General features: G+C 45.1%; 1 protein-coding gene across 25 annotated transcripts in view; it reads right to left on the reverse strand.

Moving 5' to 3' along the window:
- Positions 1-221: 221 nt before the first annotated feature.
- The window catches only part of tns1b (tensin 1b), a 92,458-nt gene continuing 68,878 nt past the window's right edge, over positions 222-23,801 (reverse strand). For 15 of the 25 annotated variants that reach the window (XM_055504923.1, XM_029135687.3, XM_055504919.1 and 12 more), the window contains 18 exons: positions 14,929-16,344; positions 14,168-14,248; positions 11,160-11,350; positions 10,941-11,079; positions 8,566-8,661; positions 8,285-8,311; positions 7,808-7,973; positions 6,684-7,726; positions 6,212-6,298; positions 5,257-5,385; positions 5,040-5,132; positions 4,503-4,580; positions 4,298-4,366; positions 4,152-4,178; positions 3,578-3,746; positions 2,856-2,924; positions 2,715-2,744; positions 222-2,404 (listed from right to left, as the gene is read on the reverse strand). In XM_055504923.1, coding sequence (XP_055360898.1) covers positions 2,266-2,404; positions 2,715-2,744; positions 2,856-2,924; positions 3,578-3,746; positions 4,152-4,178; positions 4,298-4,366; positions 4,503-4,580; positions 5,040-5,132; positions 5,257-5,385; positions 6,212-6,298; positions 6,684-7,726; positions 7,808-7,973; positions 8,285-8,311; positions 8,566-8,661; positions 10,941-11,079; positions 11,160-11,350; positions 14,168-14,248; positions 14,929-16,344 — 4,049 coding nt within the window. In that variant the 3' untranslated portion in view covers positions 222-2,265. Of the gene's footprint in view, positions 2,405-2,714; positions 2,745-2,855; positions 2,925-3,577; positions 3,747-4,151; positions 4,179-4,297; positions 4,367-4,502; positions 4,581-5,039; positions 5,135-5,256; positions 5,386-6,211; positions 6,299-6,683; positions 7,727-7,807; positions 7,974-8,284; positions 8,312-8,565; positions 8,662-10,940; positions 11,080-11,159; positions 11,351-14,167; positions 14,249-14,928; positions 16,345-23,801 lie in introns of those variants that run through there. The other 10 variants (XM_055504931.1, XM_055504933.1, XM_055504916.1 and 7 more) reach the window with 6 other exon arrangements.

Here is a 23,801-nt window from a genome sequence, read left to right on the forward strand (position 1 = left end):
GTACAAGGATCAACGGAATCGTGAGGTAGAGATGGTAGTCGTTGTCAGCTTCATTAAAAAACAAGCAGGTGATGCCTTAGATCCAACATCTGGTGATTTCCAAGATTTAAGACAAAGTAGAGACTTTGAAATACTACCGTCTGTATAGATTTTTCTTTTATCATTTACCAACACTTCTGCTGCGTAATCTCTTCTGACAAAGAAAACCAAAGACACAAACATGTTAATCTGCGTTTTAATGTTTTCTTTCATCAGAAATAGTAAAGGCCGTACAATGTAGCAAACAACACAGCTCTATACAGACACAGTAGCTCGTCCAGACACGGTGGCTGCTGCAGTTTGTTGACGAACAGATGCTAACATTCAGCTTAAGGAATACGAAATCCTCTTTGACCTAACAGTCATTTCAAAGGTTTGTTCTGTCTCATTTGCCGAGTTTAGACACTATTGTCATATGAAATCCAAACAGTGTCTGGGAGTCCGTCTGACAGCTGTAGGACCAGACCATGCTAAGGCTAACACCTGGGTTAAAGCATGCAGGCTAATAAATAATGGAACATTCCTGTCAAATTAAAAGCCCAGTAAGTGCTGTATCTTTACTTATTATTTCATGAAGTACATGTAAATGTACAAACAAAGCCTTATCTGGTGAGCTGACATCATGCTGCCAGCTCGTCCTGATGCATCAAAGCCTCTGAAAGCAGTGAAATGTAAACAAAACATCACTTGCTAAAAGGCTCAGCATTAAGTGTTCTTTGAGTTTCTTTTCTCCATGATCAAATTAAATGTTGACCCTATCGTCACAGCTAAAACACTGCATTGCAACAGAAGTTGCTGGTTTGTTATGATGTTTGTCGACCACATGAGGGCAGCAGCAAATGCTTTAATATAAGAGCAGGGCCGCAGCCATCATCCATCATCCATTTACAACTCCTCCTTCTGCAGGAACACTTTCATAATACTTTTAGACAATTAAGTGCTGAACTTGGACAAATTATATTCTAGGCAAGTTTAAGTTAGTTGGTTTCATTTTAGGATAACTCCAATTTGGACTTTAGTAACAAAAAGCTCACATACAAAACGTTTGCCCTCCAATGTTAACAAAAAGTAATGGTGTGAAAAAAAACCATTCAAAAACAACAGTGACACATTTTACACCTTATGTCTTGACTTTAGCCAAAATAAAAAGCAATCTTCTCACGTTCAGTAACCTCAATGTATACTTATATATAGTACATGTATACAAGATAACATAAAGCAACAAAGCAAAAAAATAAATATTTTAAATCAGTTTGGAAGTTTTTATATATATATATATATATATATATATGTATATTTATAGTATAGCTTAGTTTTGGGTAGAGTGCGAGTGTTAACAGTTTTGGCCGGCTGACGCAAACAGCTTCTTCCTATTGAGAGAAAACAGGCACGCCTTCGTTCAGGAAAGGAACAGCTACATGACAGGACGTGTGCCTCGCCCCCAGACAGTGACGGACCTGTGGATCTCTGCAAAACAACCCATTTCAAAGTTTGGCTAATTGCATACTTACGCTGGATTCTGTAAAAAGCTCTGCGTTACAAAAAGGTCAGGCACCAAATGTCGTCTACAACAGTTGTACTAATGAAGCAAAGTAGAATATTTACACAGCTGCAAAACATGTCCACCAACCGCTGGCCACATGGTAACGGTGCAGAATTGACCTACAGTATCATACATACAGGAAGAACCAGTAGAAGCAGCCACAGTATTTGTTTTACAAAAGGATCCTTCCAGCCCAGTCTACACACGCACTGACTACACGGGTTAAATTCTTTGGTTGACCAGTCAAAAGCCTGACAGATTTACAGCCCGCCTTCACACAAACAACTTGACTACTTCTTTAAAAAATAACAATGAAACAGCTGCTATAAAAACAATAACACTTGCACACACAACTCAATCTCCCTTCCCAGTACCCTGCCAGGGAGATAACCCCCCCCCCACCAACCGTCACACAGTCACACCCCATCCTGCACTTCCTCTGGTCCATTCTGGAGTCCGTCCAAACAGAGAAGCACATGCATGCATGCTGTGCACGCACACCAACACGCCTTTTGCCATGTTGGTTTTCATCCGCTCACACAGACACACATAAATCTGCTTAAAGGTAAAAGAGCAGAGAAATACAGAAAAACAGAGGCAATGCTCGAAACACAAGTTTCTGTGGCTACAAAGAAAGAAAACAGCTGAACGGACTTGTGTGATATTAAAGCGCCGTGTTTCGCTCATCGTTTCTGGGAAGCGATCATCTTGGAGACGAAGTTGACGATGGCACTGGCAGGCTGCTCAGGATCCATCTCAGCAAAGAGGTGGCTAACGTTGTCTGTTGTGCTTCCCTGCTTCCGTGCCACAAACCCAAACAACCTGTAAACACATGGTTGGATAGATACTCACCAATGTGCTGATGCAAGGGACAAGAAATTACTAATATAGCCATACAGTAGCATAAAGTGACTCCAATATGCAAAATACATAGCAGAGAGAAGTTCATATACGTTGATCAGGAACAACAACAACAACAATATGGGCATGCTAACGTCTTGCTACCAGAGCCAGCTGTCTACCTCGGGTTCTGGAGAAGCTCTGAGCTTCTAACTTTAGCTGTACTTAGTCAGAATGTTGCCTGAACAGGGTAAATCAAGAACTGCATGTGATTTCAGGTTGCTCGACTTACTTTGCTGTGCCTCCCTCAGGCTTTTTCCACCTGAAAACATTGGACACAGGTTTTAGTTACTAAAGTTTGGACCTTCCTGTTTAGCCTCGTAAAACAAAGCACTAATTGTTTCACAGCTCAATGCATGTGTACTGTACTCACTTCCTGTCCTGAGGGTCAATATCGCAGAACGTGACAGTGTTGTTAGGGTAGTGGCGTCTGAAGAAAACTCTAGAACCAAGCAAATGAACAAAGAGGTTAGAAGCACATCGAGGTTGCGCCGTGCTGGAGAGCAGACGTGCATTAGCAAGCTTCAAGGTGGGTCAGAACTAAGAACCCAACCAGCCCAGAGTCAAACTCACTTTGAAGTCTGGAGGCTAAAGCATGATACTTACAGTACCTATATCTAAATCACAGTGATAGTAAACACACAGTTCAGACTTTGACAGTCCTGCTACCTTCCCATTCAAATGCTTCACCTCGCTCACTGTTTCCCAGCTGGATTTCGCCGTATGCATCTCTGTTGGATTTTGTCTATCTGAGTGCTTTCAGACAGATTTCATCTTTGTCTGAACTACCAGTGAGCTGTGTAACAAAGTGTCCTGCATTTATTCCACGTATGAGAGACCAGCCTTAAACGCTCCAGGTAAAAGGTTTGTCTGATCTCCCCTGGCGTCCTGCCCACAACAAATCAAAATACTGCATTAAGTCACAAAACCCAGATGCTTTGTTAGCAGTATTTACTATGAGCAATGACTCATGTTGGTACTTAAGGGTCCTAAGATCTGTTCAGACATCCAAAGCTTTCCTCAAATACGCGCCGTCTGCGGCGGACTCTCCAGATGCCATCTGCCTCTTCTAACGTCAGACGTCACGTGACTTACTTCCTCTGGTTGTCGGTCAGCGTGATGCCCTGCGAGGACACCTTGAAGTGCACAACGGTGGCAGCGGGTGGGTAAGCAGAAGCCAGCGTCTCAGATATGGCCTTGGCCACGGCCTGAGGGCCTGTCAGTGACTCCATCTCCACGGAGTTGATGTAGAGCACATTGCATGCTGGAAAAAGAGAAAAGCCTGGTCAAAAATACAAATCAGTTCAACTAAAATGGTAGAAGAGTTGTCACAAACTGTCTTTATTCCAATACAAATCCTGAATGTACAGTAATTAGATAAAGGCCAATGACCTGTTCATGCAAGTTCATTCCCATAGGGAGCATGCTATCTGGAACAGTGCTGCCATCATACACTTGTATAGGCTAATACATCCACATCATTCCACATAAAACATTCTGCCTGTTACGCATGACAAACTGGATGCTGTTGTTACAAGACAAGTGCAACAAAACTCTGCTAAACGGGACCATTCATAGTCCGTCTTCAGTTAACAACAGACACAGATGGGCAAGAGACAGATGATGCACATTCCAGACATAGGTTTCCACATGAAGACACCAGGTTTACCATGAGAATCAGCAGGGGCTCTCTGCACTGGGATAACAAGGAGGCGATGATGTCAGAATGGGAGGATTCAGGACATTATTACAGAGGCTTTGTTTGAATCTGAATCTTGGGCTGCTTTAAATGAGAGAATGGAGCTACTGCTTTACCTGCTCCTTGTTTCAGTCGATCAGCGAGGGGATTCGTGGTTGCAACCTCTGGCACCTCCTCAATGAGATCTACATGACAAAACAGAGAGAGAGGGAAAGTGTTTGAGTGCCAGGCTTTACTATGGCTGTAGTTCAGATCTGTTCAGATTCTGTAGCAAATCTGACATCATCGATCGGGGCATAGTAGAAACTGTAAAAGACAGACCTGTGGCAGGGATGAGCAGCTTGCAGGGCAGGGCCAGCGGCGTGATGGCATGTTGGTAGACCAGGGCAGAGAGACAGCCTGTGGAACATACAAGCAGTTACAACACAGGAACCCCTTCATCTGTCTATTTGGAACTCACACACTTAGCACTGACAGTCAACCATCTCTCACATCCATTCACCAGCCTGGATGACCAGTGCTATTGTAGTAGGTGGACTTAGGGGTGTGTGCATTGTGTGGCTTTTCTGCAGTACAAACAACACCACTCTGGTGATTTAGGAGTCTGTATCTTATAATTTTACTGGGTTCTGCTTTAATTGGTTGTACTACTGTGGGTGGACATTGGGTCGTCCAGGTTGTCTCAATATTAAACATCACAGCCACACACTAGTGTTATTCATAGGCAGAACACAGCTTACATCACTCCAGCCAGTGCTATAATTACAGATGTTACAGAGCTTGGAAAAGGTGCAGCTGTTGGACAGATTCATGCGCTCACACACCCACACTGTGACAGGGCTCTGGGTTCTGACTCACCGAAGTAGGGCTCGTTGGGGCAGCCCTTGAGCTTCACTCCTTTAGGGCTGCTCTCGATCAGGAAGTGCCTCACCAGCTCATTGGTGATGTCACCTGCAGCATGTAAAGTTTAGATCAGCTCTTAAGATATGATATACAAGCTTACACTCCATCTCTTGCCTGAGACCAAAACCAGAAGAAAAGCCACGACAAATTCATCAGCAGTTTATCTAAATACCTTTTTTGCTGGGATGCACAGTGGGCGGCGGTGAGGCTACCTTCATAGCCAAACCATAAGCTCCCCTGAAGGAGTGGCTGTCCCGGATGACAAAGGCACCAGGCTCCTTCTCTCTCAGCAGGCTGATAGCTGTAACACAGTTTGCATTCACATACTGTACATTTATACAGGAAATACCACATTATAGCAAGTGATCTAGAAAGATGACCCAGAAGGGTTTGTTGTGGAAATGCAGACTTTTTTATCATGTTAGAATAAACTTGTGTGGTCTTGATGGCTGTCTATCTGCATTTGATTGCAACTACAGCTTCTAACATGACATTCGGCTTCAGCCAGTCAGTTGTCAGTACAAGGAAAAGAGCTTTTAGCTCTGTTACTTTGCCGTTTAGCTCGTAGCCTCGGCCTGCCTACGTATGACGGTTTAGGAAGATGGATGAGATGAGCAGCTCTCACAGATGTTTAGTAATGCTCTACATATGGTGCAGCTGTGTGCTTGCGTGCGTGCGTGCGTGCGTGCGTGCGTGCGTGCGTGCGTGCGTGCGTGCGTGCGTGCGTGCGTGCGTGCGTCCGTGCGTCCGTGTGTGAACCAACCATGTGATTGTGTTTAACATGATAGAATCTAAAATGCATCATATGAGAACATGAAGCTGCTGGTAACCATGAGAGGCACCGTGTGTAAAGTTATTTACAAGCATGTATCTTCAGTATAATCATGTTATTGATATTTAGCTGTATATTAAATTAGTTTACAGTGACCCTAATCTTGTGAAATTTAATACTAAGGTTTCAAATTAAAAGATAATAATAAAACAACCGTCTTGTTCATAACTATTCAATTGCAAATCCAAAGTGAAGGTTCCTACACAACGTAGCTCTACTACTGTATTATCGTCCTGAACAGACATTTACGGATCAGTCGCAGATCAGACTCATAAAAATCTCTTTCAGTTCTTACCTTGCTCCCTAGAAATTTCCGGTTTGTACCAGTACTTGGTTGTATCTTGGACAAACTTCACATTCAGTTTATTGTCAGGACTTCCATCTGCAAATAAATAAATATGTGAAAAAAATGATATACATATAATAAAAAATAGCCACAATTAGTCTGTACAATTAAAACAGTGCTTTACTAACTACTACAGCAAACATGCAGAAAACGCTTCTTGCTTAAGGAAGGAAAACATACCCGAGGCTCTCTGCTTTTAATAAACAAAGCAGCTAAAAATTCTGGATATTACTGTACTGCTGTGCATGATCTGTTTCTTTCCTCCAGCAACCTTTGTCTTGAATGGTCTTGTTTTCCATTTCCTCTATTCTATTATTTCTGTTGTATAGTATGTGTCTGTTTTATCTTGAGTTTTTTGTAATTATTGTGGGAGTACTCCCTCATTTTAATCATAATAATTCCACATAATAAAAATCCTTACCAGGCAGATTGAACTTTGAGAAGTCAGAGAGGGTGTGAAAGTAGCTGGGCGTGCTTCCTCCACTTGCTGGAGACATTATCTTTCCATTCAGCGAGCCGTAGGAGAGAGTTCCATTTGGTCTGTCCCCACTTGACATGCGCCTCTTCTCTGGAAGCTGAGGTTGGAAACCAGGGCCTGGACTACCCTGCCGGAATCCCCCACCCATTCCCATCAGCCCTCCATCCTGGTAAGTTGCTGGTGAGATGGGAAAGGACGGAGTAGGTGGACCTTGGTAGCCAGAGGAGCTGCTTTGTCTTGACAGATTCCCATGTCTCTCATCTGGGGTAGTGTACCCACTGTGCATAGGGTGACGATCCAAGCTGGGGCTTCTCTGCGACATCTGTGAAATAGTCGGGTGATGAGCCAACACCGGGCTCCCTTGTGGGTGTGTGACTGATGGCTGGCGGCTGAGCACAGGACTGCTTTGAACGGGCTGGCCCAGGGATGGCTGTCTGCTGAGGACTGGGCTCTGCTGACATACCTGTCCTAGAGAGGCCTGTCTGCTGAGAACTGGGCTGCTTTGAGCTCCCTGAGACAGACGACGGCCAAGGTTCGGGCTGCCACTGACGCCCGGCATGCTCCCATCAAAGCCATTAGCGGATGGTGTTTTCTGGACCATGGTGGATCCGTCGTGATTAGATGTCGAGCCCTGCTGCAGAACCGGACTGTGAGTGGAGCTAAGGATATTGGTCGGTTGCTGTACATGGGGACTTCCATGGGTGAGTGTCATCTGAGAGGGTTGTGAGGTGGCTGGGCTCGAATCTGAGGACACGTGGAGCCCCAGGAGAGCACTGGGGCCAAGGTGTGACAGTGCATGATTGGTAGTGCCAATGTAAGTAGAGGCAGGAAAGGTGGAGTCCAGGTAGGGGGAGGTGTGAGTATTCATGGTTTGATATGACAGGGTGGGAGTAGGGTGGGCACTCTCTGTAGCTTGGGAACGGAAGCCTGAGTCAGTAGTTGTTTGGGACGGAGTACTAACACTGCTTTCCGTTGAAGCATGCTCACTGAATGGATGAGAATAAGCAAAGAGTTAACACAATCATGACATTCATCCTAAAGGCTGATTCAGCAAACTGTTGACTCACCCCTGTGAGCTCTGGATGGGACTGCTGCTGGACAACGGTGGGTTCAGTGAGTGGGAGGGGGGGCTTGGACTTCTTTCCTCTGGTGGGCTAATGCTCCTAGGTGATGTGGGGGGTTCTCCGCCTGCTACCGCTGACCTCGCCACGGATTCAACATAACTTCTCGGTGCTACATACGAAAGAAGCAAGTTTGATTTCATATTTTTTGCCCTGTTTTCATTTCCTCATTTGCAAACATCAATTGTTTCAAATCAAAGTATAATTTAGGTATCTAGCAAAAATAATGTAATAATAATAATTCCTCACAGCCAGGGTTCATTTTCAGCACATGTAGAACAATGAAATGGAATGGAATCCCACTGTACAGTACATACTGCTACGTTGCCATGAAGGTGGTTGTGAAATGGTTCAACCACACTGTATGTGTCTGTAAAAAAATCTGAGTATTGACGATGGCCAGGACTTCAGCAGCGTTCTTACCTTCCTCACACTCACTGCTCTCATCATCTGTAGAGCATCATAGAAATAATTCACAAAGAAAAATGTAAAGGAACGAAGGTACAGGAAGCACCTACTGTACACAGATGTGTCTAAGCTACACTAATTTCAACTGGTGTCCATGACAGAGATCTAGAATATTAAATCCTAACGGCTGGGTCTGAGCCTTGGTACAAACCTCACTGTACAGAAGAAAATTACATCATAGATTTACTGTATTTATGTGTTTGCCAACAAGAACAAACAAGACTGAACAAACCAACCTGAGCCTGTTTGATTTAGGAGGATCTCTGCTGGGTTATGAGGTTTCAAACCCAGTGCTGACAATGGAGTCTTAGCGAGACCAGGAGGGGACCGACCTGTGGACAGTTGGAGAGTTATTAGCATATGGCATCATCACAGCCACCCTGACAGCTGCTGCCTGATGTAGTCTAACAATGATCCATCACCTTCTCACGCACAGTTAAGAAAGAAACCAACCAACAAAAATCACAATGTCTAATTCACTTTGACATAGGCTGCAAAGTTTAATGTCAATCAGTCAATTTCAGTATATTGTAGACCTTAGACAGCAGCTGTCAAAGCTCAACAAAATTATGCATCAACACAGAGAGCGACCTGTTGGGAAGAGTGCGTCCATGCCTCATGCTCAGATGGAGTGGGACCAACATGCATGTGATCAGTCACAATGCGATAAAACTTTAGGCTGTGAAACCAATGTTGAACCAAAAATGGCATCAAAGCAGAGCTGGGTCAAACTCAAGTCATTAAGGACGCATGGGGAACCCCTGCTGCCCCAACAACATTAAAATGTTTTTGTTTTTTATTTTTTTAATCTGTCACACCACAGATAATGCTAGTTTGACTTTGTCTTGTCACCACTAAGGTCTCATGAACTCTTTGACACAGTCTCTGCTGAGGTAACACTGGAGGAAGATATAAGGGGAAAGTGCGGCACCTTAAGGGCCATATTTATCCACAATAAAAAGAACAACATCATCTGCCTTTATTGTGTATTTTTTTTGAGTCCACTGTATGACTATGTCTTCCAGTGCCCTTTACAGTGCCCACTGTCTTATCCCCCTCCAGCGTAAATACAAATAATTGTATGGATGTAAAAAAAAAAAAAACACAAACGTCTGGGTAATTAATGCTGCCAGGGAATACACACAGGATGCTGGTTGCAGTGGAACAAGGCAGCATAACAGGAACCAAACACAGATGACACACGGAACACTGAGAGCAGCAGCTGCTGAACTGTAAGTGCAGACGCTCTCAATTAATCGGAGCTTGGGCACTTTTTGTATGTGGACTCACATTGTTTGAGTTTCTGCACATGGTGCAGGTCTTTTGATCAGCATGCAATCAACATGTTATTCTTTGCTATTGTACCACATGTTGCACATTTGTAATCCGGAAGGAACCTCCAGCATGTTTACTTTGTTTGCTAGTGCTGCTCTCGTGTGACTCTCATGCCAAAGCAGTGCAGGTCTGTAATAAGTGATGAGGAATTGTCACCTGGGCAGACACAAGGGACGGGTTCAGGGATGGGGATTAATATGGCTGACCATTTGGGAGAGTGGAACTCCAGTAGAGAGACGTGCGTCCTCGACTTACCAAAAAATCCAAATACATTCTTTGTACTTGCAAGACATCTCATTTAATCACTGGTGGACTGTCAGGAGCACCGTAAGTGGCCATTCTATGCAAACGACGATGTCCTTTACACTAAGCGTTTTACTATATTGTGTGCTCAGAAAAGTATTATCGAATCATTAAGCTGCCTTGAAAAAAGAAAAAGTGAGTCACATGTTTTACAACTTACAATTCACGTGTGACAGAAATTTAATGTCTGAAAATGTAGATAATATTTTGCAACCTAAGATTGAAAAGCCACATAATGAGTGTAAAAATGTTGAATGTGTTTTATATGTTTGCCCTAAGGGAGGGAGGCAGGAGGATGGATGTGGTACTTAGAGTAGTTGGTAAACACGTTGCCCAACTCACGACGTACTGAATTTGAGAGAAAGGAGTTGTGTGTCCTTATCTGTGAGTATGGATGTTCATTTGTTTGTTTTTCTGGGCACTAAAGCCCCTTTTCTAAAAAGCTACATGGTCAAGCAGCTGGTTGTGTTACACAAGAGTGATTTGGCTTCTCTGCCTCTTTTACTCGTCCTGAATGATGACAGCAGACATTTTTGTGAATAGAGGAATTCATTCCTTCATGAGTCGTGGCCACGCAGGCATTTTGATGAGCCAACACAAAGCCAGAACTTCCAAGTTCTTTGGCTTTGTACACTAGATACTGGAAATGCAGCCAATTAACAATCTGAATGAGAATAGGATAAAAACTAGTGCATATATGTTTTCACTTTGTAAAGAGACATTACTATTGTCTGCTAAGTTTTTAACAAATTTTAAACAGCAGCACAGTTCTAGCAGGTACAGGTAGTTTAAAATAAAAACACATTCTACACATAATACAATATTTTTAACACAAAACAAAAAGGGTTAATGTGTGTTTGCACTTGGTGAAGTAACTTGTAATCTACGCTACTCCATCTAACGCTAATCTTTCAGGATGCTTAGCTAGGCCTGAGCTCCACAGCCCCCCTGTCAGCCAGAAAGGGAAACTTACACAGGTTGAAGTAAGGGGTTTGCGGCGAGGTGGGGAAGGCAGGGGTTTGGGGAAGCACCTCACCACCAACTGTGGCCGTAGGACTGATCGGGCCTCCGTCCATTTCCTCGAAGGCCTCCCGGTAGCTGTGCATATGTCTCTGTTGAAGAACAAAGAAATGAGAAAAGCAATTCAAGTGTAGGAATGAAAATATGTAAAGCAATGAATATAGCTTTGTACCTCTTTTGGCCGACCCCCTGGGTTCATTGCTATTGCATTGACAAACTCTGGAGAAACACAGCGAATGGGGGAGCGAACTGGGCCATCTGGAGAGGACCCATCAGGACTGTTCTGATACTGCCCCTCACTAGTTATGCGACGTCGTGGGACAGTTGTAGGCTCATCCAACGACAAAGTACGGGCCTGGACACCTGCGATGACAAAACTAGCGTTAACAGGTGATCACTTCGGTGCTCCAGTAATCCCATTACTGCCATCGGATGTTAATAGGACAGCCATTGTGAAAGTCACTCATCACTGCAAAGCATTTGCAAGAGGCTGTGATTGTTCAAGCCTTTACTTTAAACAGGCCATGTTATGCAAAATCAACTTCACGAGCATTTTAGCATTGTCACGTGTCTATGGGGTGTTTAGAGCACAAAGTCAGAGGGAGGCCCATTTAGTTTTCTATAACCAGTTTGAGAATAGATCTGTCATATCTGAGAATCACCTTGCTATGTTGGTGCAGGTTTTAAGCAAACCTTCTTCATCAAGAGACACATTTATACTCCATGTATGATTCTGGGTCACACTAATGCAGATGCACTCCTGCAGTGGCGGTAGCAGCCATTGTTCTATATGTTCTGTTCTTTTCCACATGAGTTTCTGGCTACCATACACAGCAACTCAAGGGAGGCCAGCAAAAGCTTACATACTTACATATACAGTAGATGCTTCTTCTACCTGCCTTCTATTGGCAACTCAATGAAGCATTTTAGACTAATACTTATACTCACACAAAAAAGTTACTTACTGATTAAATTGCATGGGTATGGGAACAAAAAAATGGTACCTAAAAAAACAAACACTAAAACTGAAAACAGGCTTTTGGTAGAATATTACATTAAACACATTCTAATATTAGATGAATAATAATCCTCATAACATTTCTTGCCTGACTAATTATCAAGACTTGATACACTAGTGTAAATCAAAGGTTAGTTTTCCAACACGTTGATCCGGCCGCTTTTGGCTGAACCTCAAAGCAGCACTAAGCTGATTTGAGCAAATCGGTGTGCACTGAGGGAGCCAGAGGCAGCGATAATCAGGATAGCCAGCAGCTCAAAACAAACAGGATAAGTGGTAAGAGTCTTATGATAATGTGCAATGTCACTGACCGGCGAGGTAAAGCAGCAAAGCATTGAATGCTGGCCATAATGAAAAAAGATCTGTCACTGGTTGGACTGAGAGGGAGGTTCACGGAAGCAAGAAGGAGAAAATAAAAACGAGTAGAACAATGTGGTGTCGCACTATTAGCAGTAGCATCTTCAAAATCTGTAACTTAAAAAACTGCATCACTGATTTGGATGTTGTTGATTTGGAGACCTGCTGTTTGTCGTCATCATAAGGATACCCTCTCACACCCTAGTGACAAAATGGCTTCTAGCCTGGTAGAGCAACGCCATTTAAAGGGTAAAAAACATTATTACAGGCTTCTGCCAGTTTGCTGCCAAATTTCCATAAATGGGAAAAATACATGTGTAAACACCCTAAAAGTCAGAATGTTATGGAAACAGTGGAAAATATTAATATCCACTTTGCAGCGAGGGAGTAAATCATGAAAGACTTGCAGTGAGACATTAGTGATAACAGCTGTGAAAATGTGAGCAGTAAGGGCACTACGTACAGTAGGAATGCAGGAGGTTGCTGTCCCTGCAACAAGAGTAAAACATCTGAGGGTTATATTTTTGAGTTTCTGCATTTACGATCACTTTTTACCAGAATGTAAAGTAGTCAGTGAGAAACCAGTGAATTCCGCTCCGGATGTGGAGCTACAGTAGCCTGGTGCTAGTCTGACATTAGCCTGGTACTAGCCTGACGCTAGCCTGGTGATAGCCTGATGCCAGCCTGGTGCTAGCCTGACGTTAGCCTGGTGCTAGCCCGGTTATAGCCTGTTGCTGGCAGGGTGTTGGTCAAGAAATTTTGGAAGTGACATCTTTGAAAAGCATGTAGTCCCCCCAGGAGAACACACACACCATCACACCAAGCCTGGAAAGAGAGAACCAGATGTACCCGTGCAGCAGCGCTGCAGAGCAGAGCACTGTCAAACACTTCACCGTTGCCCCAGTTACGGCTAATGGCTTCCAGCTGGGGCGGCTGTACATCTCTGCTGCTGACTCTTTTCTCCCTTTTCCCCTATTTCTCAGCTATTTAAAAAAAGTGAATAAGCCTAGGGTTGACTAAAAAATACGCTTTATAAGTGATATTGCATGGACAAAAGATCTGTAAGTAAATGATAAGAACATAACAGCTGAAGAGTTCTTTTCTCCCTCTTTCTTCAGTCCCTGTTGGACCTTGAATTTAAATGTGTTTGTGTCCATTAGTGTCATTAGACCATTAGACAGTGTTGTCTATAGTCCAAGCTCTACAGTGTAACTGTGTCAGGCCAGAGCAGCTCTTAGCTCAGAACAATCCTGTCTGCGCTGTAGCACCGTCCCTCAGAGGACACAGACAGCTTTAGTAATGTTCCAGCCAGTCTCTGCTAGATTTGGTGTCGCTTGTCTGGCTTTGTAAGTCTTTTTAAAGTAGTGCAAGTGAAAATGCAGCCCTGAATGAAGCCAGTGTGTCCAGGCCTCTGTATTGTTCTGAGTTTGGCAAAGCAGATCTTGTGACATGCACTCTCCACCGAGGACAGAGCCTCCTTTGTGCTTCCCTTGTCTCGTTCTTGTGAAACTTTAACATTACCCAGTTTAGTTTTACCTTTCTGCAGTATGACGATAGAAATGACTAGGAGGTTAGTTTAATGCTGCTCTGCAAACACAGCGATGACAGTGGAGAATATGTTATAAGGGGAAGAGGAGGAAGTGAACCAAAAAGACACAACAAGCAGCTGCAGATAGAGCAGGCGATTATTAGAAGTGAGAAAGTGACCACAAAGCACCACACCCAAAAAATACAGACTTAAACTTGGGTTGAAGGAACACTTGAAAAAAGGAGCTCTCCTTTTTGTAAGTGTTGGGAGAACCAACCCGAAAGGGAGTGGGAACGACGGTGCTCAGACTGAGAAGAGGTCATGCTGGGGATGACGCTCTGGGCACGAGCCAAGTATTCTGGGTGAAAAGATGAATGATGAGAGAGAGATGAATGATGATAACAGGAGATGGGGTTTCAGGTAAGAAGAACATTCTAGTGCAGGAATGTGTGTGAATCTTTCCACAGGAAGCACAAATCAGTTATTCCCATTCACTTCACATGTAATAGTCGAGACCTTCAGCTCCTGAGTGTGTCAACTATCATTAATGGTTTTGTATATGACTCCTCAATAGTGGAGTGCAGTGTGATGTTTGTTATGTAGCTGCTGTGAATTGCTACTTGCTGCTCTGCAAGTTTCCAGGTGATGGAGGAAACACTTCCTGTATAATAGGACTAATGAGGTGAGATACTGTAAGGGAAGAGTGTTCTATAAAGGATGTGTGCATGGCATCACCATCACACTTCCTCCTGCGTGGTAGCCAAGGCTATTCACAACTCAGGGAATCATACATGTACAACAGATCATTCAGAAATAGTCCAGCTGTGACCTCAGCTACTGTGAGTCTCTAAACCCACAGATCAAAGCCCATTTTTATTGAGCTAACAGATTATTATGAATGATGCCGTGGGTGTAATTTCCCCCAAGCGGCAAGTCTTTGAAGAGACTTAATAGCCAGTTGTTTTAAAATGAAAGTGCTGAGGTTACGGCTGGACCTAAACATCAGGGTGAAATAAGTAAGTACGAAGCAGATCTTACCAGCCACTCTCTGAGCGACCAAACCTTCAACATTAAAGACTTCATCGGGCTCGACATCTCTTGGCGGCGGCGATGCTGATGCGGCACTTCTCTGGCTCTCAGAGACCTCCATGAATTGGGACGGCGAGCTCGGGGGGTAGGTGTTGATGGGCTTGAGCTGGAGGTGTCCAGCCACAGCAGGGTACACTTGTGAGGGAGGAGCGGTTTCAGAGGAAGGTTCTGGGGTACCAGGCTTCCCCAGTGACATCTGAGCTGGAGGCAAGTGGCTGAGCAGGCTAGATGTGGGCCCGGAGTGGCTGTGAATAATGGCATTGTCCTGACAGGGCCTGGATGGCTGTGTGGTCACCACAGCGCTGCTTTTCTGCAGCGGAGCACTTTGGGATTTTGACACCAGTGAATGTCCTGGTTCAAGGTCCAACATGAGGAGATTAAGGGTTTCGATGGATTTTTCAATCTCTTGTTGTGAGGCGCTGTGGCGATGAGGAAACTGTGGGAGGCTGTAGTGACTGGGAATCACTGCTACAGGAGGAGCTGGACTGAAGGTGAGTCCTTCAGTCACTGGCTCCTCAGGGACGCCAAACCGCTGCCAGATGTTGAGGCCACGCTGAACAGCATCTCTGCTGCTGGTGGTGCGAGTGGGAGCCATGGGCATGGACTTTGACTCTGCCCCGAACGACTGAGAGCGACCCAGACTTCCATTTTGGGTGACGATGTATGGGACAGAGTCGCTCTGCGTCAACGCGATATGTTGGTTGGAAGGGCCGCCCTCTGGCTGGTTTTCCAGAGGCTTCTCTGGAATGCTGCGCTCCAGGTAGGGCACGTGGTCCTGGCCGTTACAGACAGGGTCAGGCTGGTAGTAGAGGTCAGCAGGTGTCGCCCGGCCATCGGTGGAGGAGAGTGTTCCAAGGCTGTCCACGCTGTTGCCCTCTTGACTGGTCGGGAGCTCATCATCCAAAATGTCAGTCTCCCGGTCAATGCTGCTGTGTCCATTGACGTGGACCTGTGCAGGCACCAGGTGGAGCATTCCAGCCGCAGCAGATGTGGGGGTGGACAGGTAGCCCTGCCGTTTCATGGGGCCCTCCAAGCCACTCAGCAGCTGCTCCAGCTCCTGTTTCTCCTGGGGACTGATGGCTTGCTGTGCCGATGGGCTGTGCTGATGAAGGGAGGGCGGCTCGTCGCCCACAGCAACGTGTGTCTGGTTCACTTTGGAGGCTGCTGCGTCATCCGTTCGGTCTGTCTTGATGGAGGCAGTGGAGTTTCCTGAGTCGCTGCTCACTGATAAGGCATGATCCACGGCAGGTAGTTCAGCAGCATTGGGTGGAAGGCCGTTTGCAGTCACCAGTCCATCAACAGACTCCTTTTTGCGAACTTTGGCATAGAGGCTGCCGTCCAGGGGGCCCTGGGTATGGATGACGTCTGAAACCAACAATGAAGGAGGCTGATTAGAATCAGATTAGGCAACAATATACGTGCAGCCAGCCAACAAGCTGCACGAGTAGAGGCATAGGTTCTATGGTCATTTATACAATACAGTATTCCTCACGACATTTACAGTGGGAGCAAAAAGTGAGGAACAGGAGACAGAAGCATAATGTAAGATTGTGCGAGCATGGCTAAAATAGCTGCAGTTAAATTAAACACTGGCTCGTGTCCATCCATTCTGCCAGCTTCAGGAAATGAGCAGGGCCTGTGGCATGCGCTGTGGAAAAAGCGATGAAGTCACAGGAGCCTGCCTTGACTTTTCTCAGACCATTAAGCGTAATCTGTGCCACCTGAGCCACGGCAGCAAAACCAGACGAATCAGCTGTTGATTTATTCGCTTCGGCTCTGTGAGTAGTGCACACTGAGCATCACAGAGCTTTTCATTTACACACCATCACACTGTATTCGCACACAGAAAAAATTAGCCTCACTAAATGTAGAGGGCCTGGAGGCTTCTCTGGCCTCCCACACCCACATCATAGAGATAGGGGGACACTGAAATGACTACACAATAGAAACACACGTCCTGTATTGATGTGTTGTATACAGTACGTCTTTTGCTCCTATAAAACATCAACCCTGATAACCAAATGCATTATTTAGATGGCCACACAAAGAAGAGGCCTATGCGTCGGGAACTTACAGTATATCTCCATCTTAGCTTCAGTGAATACGGGCTCTGTACTGTAAGTATGCTTGGTGGGCGGCAACAAGCCGAGTGCAGCAAAGTCTCCTTGGCTGGTCCTAATGGGGCAGGCTGCCAAGGCCACGGTGTACATGGCTGCTGTGCTGTGACTGTGTGATGGAAACAGTCAGACAGCTAATCCAGCTTGATTTCACCACGTCTACATCTAACCAGCGGGTTGCGTTTATAACAACCATCATTTTTGGTCCTACTCCTCTAAAATGTCCAGTTATTTCCAATTAGAAAGAACCAGTAATAATTATACAGTTAAGTAGCATCAGACATGGACTTAGACTCTTAGACTGTGACTGCATCAGTCATTTGATAAACATAGACATAAGTCATGAAAGAGGAGCTGCGCTCACATTCTCCATTTCAGGACCTTTATAACCACCTGTAGCCAAATGTGACTCATGTCGACCTGTCTGAGCTAAACACTTCAACAAGTCAGATTCGAAACAGTAGAAATGCCTCCACGGGAGCAGGATTCCCTACCTGAGCAGCGGTCAGCGGGACCTCCCACACTAAGCTGGGAAGGGTCCAGGATCGAAGTGCCAGGGGTGAGACAGTAAAGGACTATAGTTATAGTTCTCCAGCTTCTCCTTCTGGTCAATAGCTCCTGCCTACTGGACAGACCCAGATAATGGCTGTGGCATAAAGGCTGCCTGTGCTGTTTGTGCCTGTGTGGGAAGTCCATCAGCATGCTCACAGTGGATGAGGGAGGTAGGAGGAGGGGGGCAATAAGGTTGAGAGTGTGTTGGGATGACATCAGTATCATTACGTTACACGCTTCCGTAGTTTATACCTCACACACTCAGATACAAGCACGGAGAAGCACATATTAGTATAAAAAATAGAGCTGGGCCCCTCCTTCAGCCCGACCCGTGTCAGAACGGCTCATGTAATGGAAAGAGCTACCACGGCCAACAACGGTCCTTTAACGAGCTCGGTCCAAACAGGGGAGTGGGGAGAGAACTCCGCCCTCCTGCAGACAGATGGAGAAAACAGGCAAAAATAGAAGCATGCATTTGACTGTAGCTCCTGGTCCGAGCTGAGTGAAGCAGAACACTCAATGTCTTACATGGAGACGGGACAATGGACTCGCTGGGACATAAAAAACCTAGGCCAAGCTTTTCCAACCTGTAAAGGTTGTATTGTGGAATAATTATAAGGTCACACTCACCGGTTCAAATCAACACATTCATCATTTTGACCAGTTTTTGTCCTCTCTCCTGCTACTCTGACATTGATGATGATGACAACGTGACTCATGATCCACAGAATCCACATCTGGACCATAAGACCATCTTCCTCTTAGAACCTTTATTTGTTACATAAATCAGACTATGCATGCTGAGGCTGTTTCTGTGTGTGGTGCTAACTGCTGACGTCTGCTTTAGTTACAGTATAATGGATCCAAATAACCTCTGAAGGCACGTGTCCGAATGTGTGTGTTCTTGTCATGTGTGTTTTTTATTCTCTCCGGGAGGTAAATTCTTACGCTGTGATCCAAAGCACGTTAGTCAGAGGAGATCTGGAGTCCTGACCCCAGCCTTGGGTATACAACCACAGGCACAAAGAGGCTGCATCTGCCCAGTGAAGAATGAGCCGTTGGCTATCTAATGGTATTATCTTCACTAGAGAGGAGCAGGTCTACAGGCAGACAGGCCCGTCAGTGTGAAAGGCAAGCGCAGAAAGTTAAACACTGCAGACCCACAAAGTCGCGTTTGGAAGGTGTTCCAGGATATTTTGAGGTTCTATGGGCCAGATGGTGCAACTATGTGACCTCTTAAACTTTGACCTTTGAGCTCTGAACTCTGCGGCAATAGATTCCTCCTTCACAGCGGAAATAGCATGTTTCCCCTGCAGCTTACATGGACAAACACGTAGCGCCATGTGCTGCTCTCTGCCTTAAGATGTGTGAGAACGTGAGCGTGACATTGATTCTGTGACGGTCTCCTTAGATCAGTATGTATGAATGTACAGTATGTGAGTATAAAATTAAATTTATTGATTGGCTACAGTTTAAGGATTGCTTTATGTAAGATTAGGTGCTTTGAACTAGAGTTGAGTTAAACTGAATACACCTGTACAGAACATCCAGATGCAGTTTAAGCCCAAAGCGCTGAGTCAAGTGTAACTACAGGAGCTCATTCTGGCTAAATGAACGCTTTCACTGCATCTCATTAAAAATACATGGAACATTACTGCAAATCAATGTGTGAGTGCAAAACAAAGGCCAAGCCAACAGGGTGATTTGGAGACAGATTTAGCCTGTGGTGGTATATATGTGGTATATAGAGTCACTTGTAGCCATTATTGGTCAACTATAGTAAATAGTTAGTACAGAGAGGAGAAAACACGCAAATAACCAACACACATATGCTAATGGTCCTTGATCCTCCTCAAGCTCTTCCTCTAATCACTAGCAAATGCTTCAGACACATTTTGCTTTTTCCTTTTGACCTGACAGCCAAGCAGTTCTACCATCCTATCCACTGTCAAGTGGGACAAAGTGCTGTCTGTGACTCCTCCTCACTGTGCAGAAATACCAGCACTGGATTGAGGATGGATCAAGAGCAGTCCTTGTGAGAAGTGGAAAGTGATCGTGATTAATTCTGTCTGGCTCTGCTATAGCATTTTTTTGGCCAGATCAGCTGGAGAAAAGGAAAGAGGAGAGGTCGTGTCTGGCCAACAGCTGGAGTAAAGCTGGGTCCATGAGGACATAACAGAGGCCTCATTCACTGCCACAGATGATTAGCACTGCTGGGTTTAGGACTCGCTCCTTTAACCTTCTACTGCACCGCTGCATTCAGTACACACCAACCTGCAGAAACTCACTGGTTGTTAACACATGCCTTTTTTCTTCTGACTTGTCTTTTACGCAATCAGAGCTGTGAAGACATTTGGAGTCAAAGCTGTTTAATCCGTCCAAAGCCTCAGACCAGACTGTTACTGATAGCCTGAAGTCTTGTTGCCAACACAAAGGGCCAGACATTTCACCTCCACATCTTCTTGGTGAGATGCCACATTCCGGACAATAGCTGGGCTTCACCGAAATCAGAAAAGGAAGAACATTGAGTCCCACTGATACAGAGTGTCTGAGGTTCACATAAGTAGAGAGATATTTATAGTCCCACACAAAACAGTTAGCCTCAGATCACAAAGCTCCTCACCAGGTAGACTATTACTACTGCATTATTTCACGCATTCCATCCACACATCATTAAAAAGCACAAAATACAACGCAATTAATAAGTTGAGTGACGACTCAGGCTGATTTAATAAATGCATTTAAGACCAAGTGGTGGTGCTGTGATTGATTTCCTGCTCACCTGTGCTGCTCCTGGACAAATTAACCATTTAGACAAACATCATCTGCATCATTCACAGCAAGCAGTAGAACCACTGTGTTGCGCTGACTTCCATCCACGGCATTACACAACCTTCGACCCCACCCTCCCCTGTAGAGCAGCAGCCTTGACTCATTTAAACCATACACTTTACACAGGAACATAAAAAGAGAAGGTCTTCACAGACACTGCAAAGCCAACACTGTGGGGACCAGGAGACAAGGATGTAAGGTCTGACACAACCACTGGGTAAATTCTGGTTAGACGTTCACATAACAGCATCGCTGTTAATGCTACAATGAGGGTTTAACTCCTGCATCTGTTGGTATTAACAATAAATAAATGTTCTGTCAAGTGGCTGCGTCACAAACTCCTGGCTGCGCCTGATCTAAGGAAAATTTAACTACTGCGCATGTACATTGTGAAATTTTGTGATATCTGCTCAATAAGAACACACATAACTATATGACACTATTCATCCCATCACCTCAGCATCAGTGATTATGAAAACATATTCCCACACGTTTGGGCATTCACACCTGACCTGTCAACAAACTGGTTCACATGAAAGACGACCGCTCCAGCGGATCAACTGAGTGAGCTGCTACTGATATTTAGTTGACATTTAGTTTATAGCCGCCTGCGTCTGATGGAGGTCAGGGCTCTGCATGGGAAAAGGTGATGCTGACAGCTTATGAACAGCGTGTCCCTGTATCATCCGTCAGTAAATAAATGATCCAATGATGCGACAGAAAGCCTCCTGCCTGAATTACTGGATAACAGCTTTTGTAAAAGATTAAACTGCAGTGTCTCACATGCCTTGTGAGTTTGGCTGAGTGAGCAGAGACATGAAGAGTCTGGGTAACACAAAGCCTAATGTCAACACGCTGGTGAGCGGTGAAACCTCCACAATTCCAGACTGCGCATGCTACTCACATGTGCTGACAGTGTGACAGCGCTTCCCTCCCGCACAGGACGCGGCGCACGCAGCTCTTCGAAAGACGCCAAAGGGTTAAAACCAAAAGTGGCAAGTACCTGAACGCGACAGGACAAGTGAAGAAAGTGACGGCGTGACCCTTAGAAAGGCTCTGACTGAGCCGAGCACAAACCCACGCAGGCATTCTGTGCCACGCCTCCTGTGAGTGTGTGCACAGAGGAGCCTCACAGCCGTTAACTCCTCCAACTCCCACATGAGGGACGGATGGGGGGAGAGAGGTAAACGCTGCAGAGCAACGTTACTGTGAGTGTGAACAAAACATGTTTACTTACATTAAGTATTCAGCTAGATTGATCCTGGATCTGTGCTCCTCACTAAATCCTCCAACCTGAGTTCAGAACTCCCAGTAGCTTAAACTCATATTCTTCCTTTCAGGGTTTAGGTCCAGACTCTCTCAAAGCAGTAGACTGCTTGGTTCCAGCATCATGGTCCCCTGATTTGCTAATGAGCCACCACCCGCTGGGACCTCAGTGATAAATATGACTGCAGAGGTGCAGCATTGGAACGAGTCGGATCATACAGGTGTGATTTATGTCTCACTATTTGTTTTCATTGCTCATCGGTCCTCGTTGTCCCAGTTATTTCAAAAATGCAGTGGCTTGGCAAATCAGTGGGAACAGAAAACAGTGTGTCACTCAGCAAGTGCCTGTCAACATCTGCTTACAAAAATATGAGCCTCCCATCTCTGTTTACACAGAGCATGTGCTTCCAGAGTCTCTACATATCTGCTGTCCACACAGTATTTCCTGCACTTTGTTAAATGGGGGCTAGTATGAGGCCAGCAACTCGAGGTGCAGCAGGGCGGGTTGATTAGAATCAGGTGGGAGAGTGATCTGCTGCTTAAAAACGTACAGTATGTGAACAGCTCTGATCGCTGTGACACTGGACGGCTGGTCACTGAGCCAGAAGCAAGGCTTGCTATGAGTTGTTCAGTCACTATCTCCAGAGGCCATCACCTCTGACACAAACAAGAGGGACATTGGAAATGTGAAGGTTCATATGTGGGTTTAGTCAGCCCTTAACTCCCTCAAGATGCTCTACTAACATGAAATAACACAATGTTCCCGTCTTAGAGAAGGGGGTGTGAGAGACTGCTACTTACTGTTAGTCCTGCCTGAGCCCTGAACAGCTAATGTTTGCCTGCTGGTTGGTAACTAACAGTGATCAGGTGTGACATAGAGCCCTGTGCTCAAGCAGACCCACAGCAGCAGGAGTCGTAAGAACCAGTGTCAGTCTTTGGCGACTGGGGACCACAAGACAGGACTTCACAGTGTTGATCCCATCATTTTAACCTTATGCAACGCTGTGGTGAGCAGAGGCTTGGGAGGAAGCAAGGCCAACAACAAACAGCGTGTTTTGTTTCTAAGATATACGTCTTGGTCTGGTTTCCCTCTCAGCCACTCTGTCCCTGGACATAATTGCCCTTTCAGCACTGCACTGTGTGAAGCTAATGACAGTGGAAACACTCCAGTTTCCTGGAAACCTTTTTGGAGACTGAACCATTTTAACAGCTTCTTTAAAGGCCATTTGTGAGCTGAGCTCATGTAAAATGCAACATCCTATCAGTCACACACAGAAAGGCTATTATGGGACACGTTTGAAGTCTTATCCACCACTTCAGCTCTCAAGTAGATAAATAAAAGCTTGTGACCGTGTTTCTGCCAGAGCGGATGATCTCATTAAAGTCCAACTCAGACTGGACCACAGCATCATCCTCAGATGACAGAAGGACCAGGTGCAGCCCTCCCCCACACAAACAGAATCAGACGACACTTACACCTTTACTAAATTAGCAGGGTCTATTTCAGGCTGCCACTTAGCCTGGGCTAAACACTTTATGGCTGTGATAGAGAGGTAGCCAAGAAGCCTCTGACCTTTGACTGTCTGGGACAGCAATAAAAACACATCAAGGAGCTAAATGTACAGCTAGTGTCATCATCTATTTATAATCTTGGTATTATTTCTCTACATTCATCTCTTTAGGTCACTAAACATAACTAGTTAGTAATAAATATTTAGTAAATATAATTACTACTGTATAACCACAAGTTTTCGTTCAGCACCAAAAGACCCCTCGCAGACATTTATGCTTTGTGTGCTTGTCTCCATCATCTGTCCAGTGTTTGCTGGCAGCAGCCAGAGCAAAAACAGCTGCAGAACCACCGGTGGGTCATGCACAAACCGAATGATGGTTACAGTGTTTCCATATTTATATTCCTGCATCACTTGTACCGCAGCAGCCCAGATAATGAAGCGATGGATGTAACCAAAACATCACAAATTCCGATCAAGAACATTTAGCGAGCGTGAGTTAGTGGTACAGTAAGTGACTCCAACGCGCTGACCATCCAAACAG

The sequence above is a fragment of the Betta splendens genome, chromosome 21, assembly GCF_900634795.4.
Source record: "Betta splendens chromosome 21, fBetSpl5.4, whole genome shotgun sequence".
Classification (NCBI taxonomy): domain Eukaryota; kingdom Metazoa; phylum Chordata; class Actinopteri; order Anabantiformes; family Osphronemidae; genus Betta; species Betta splendens.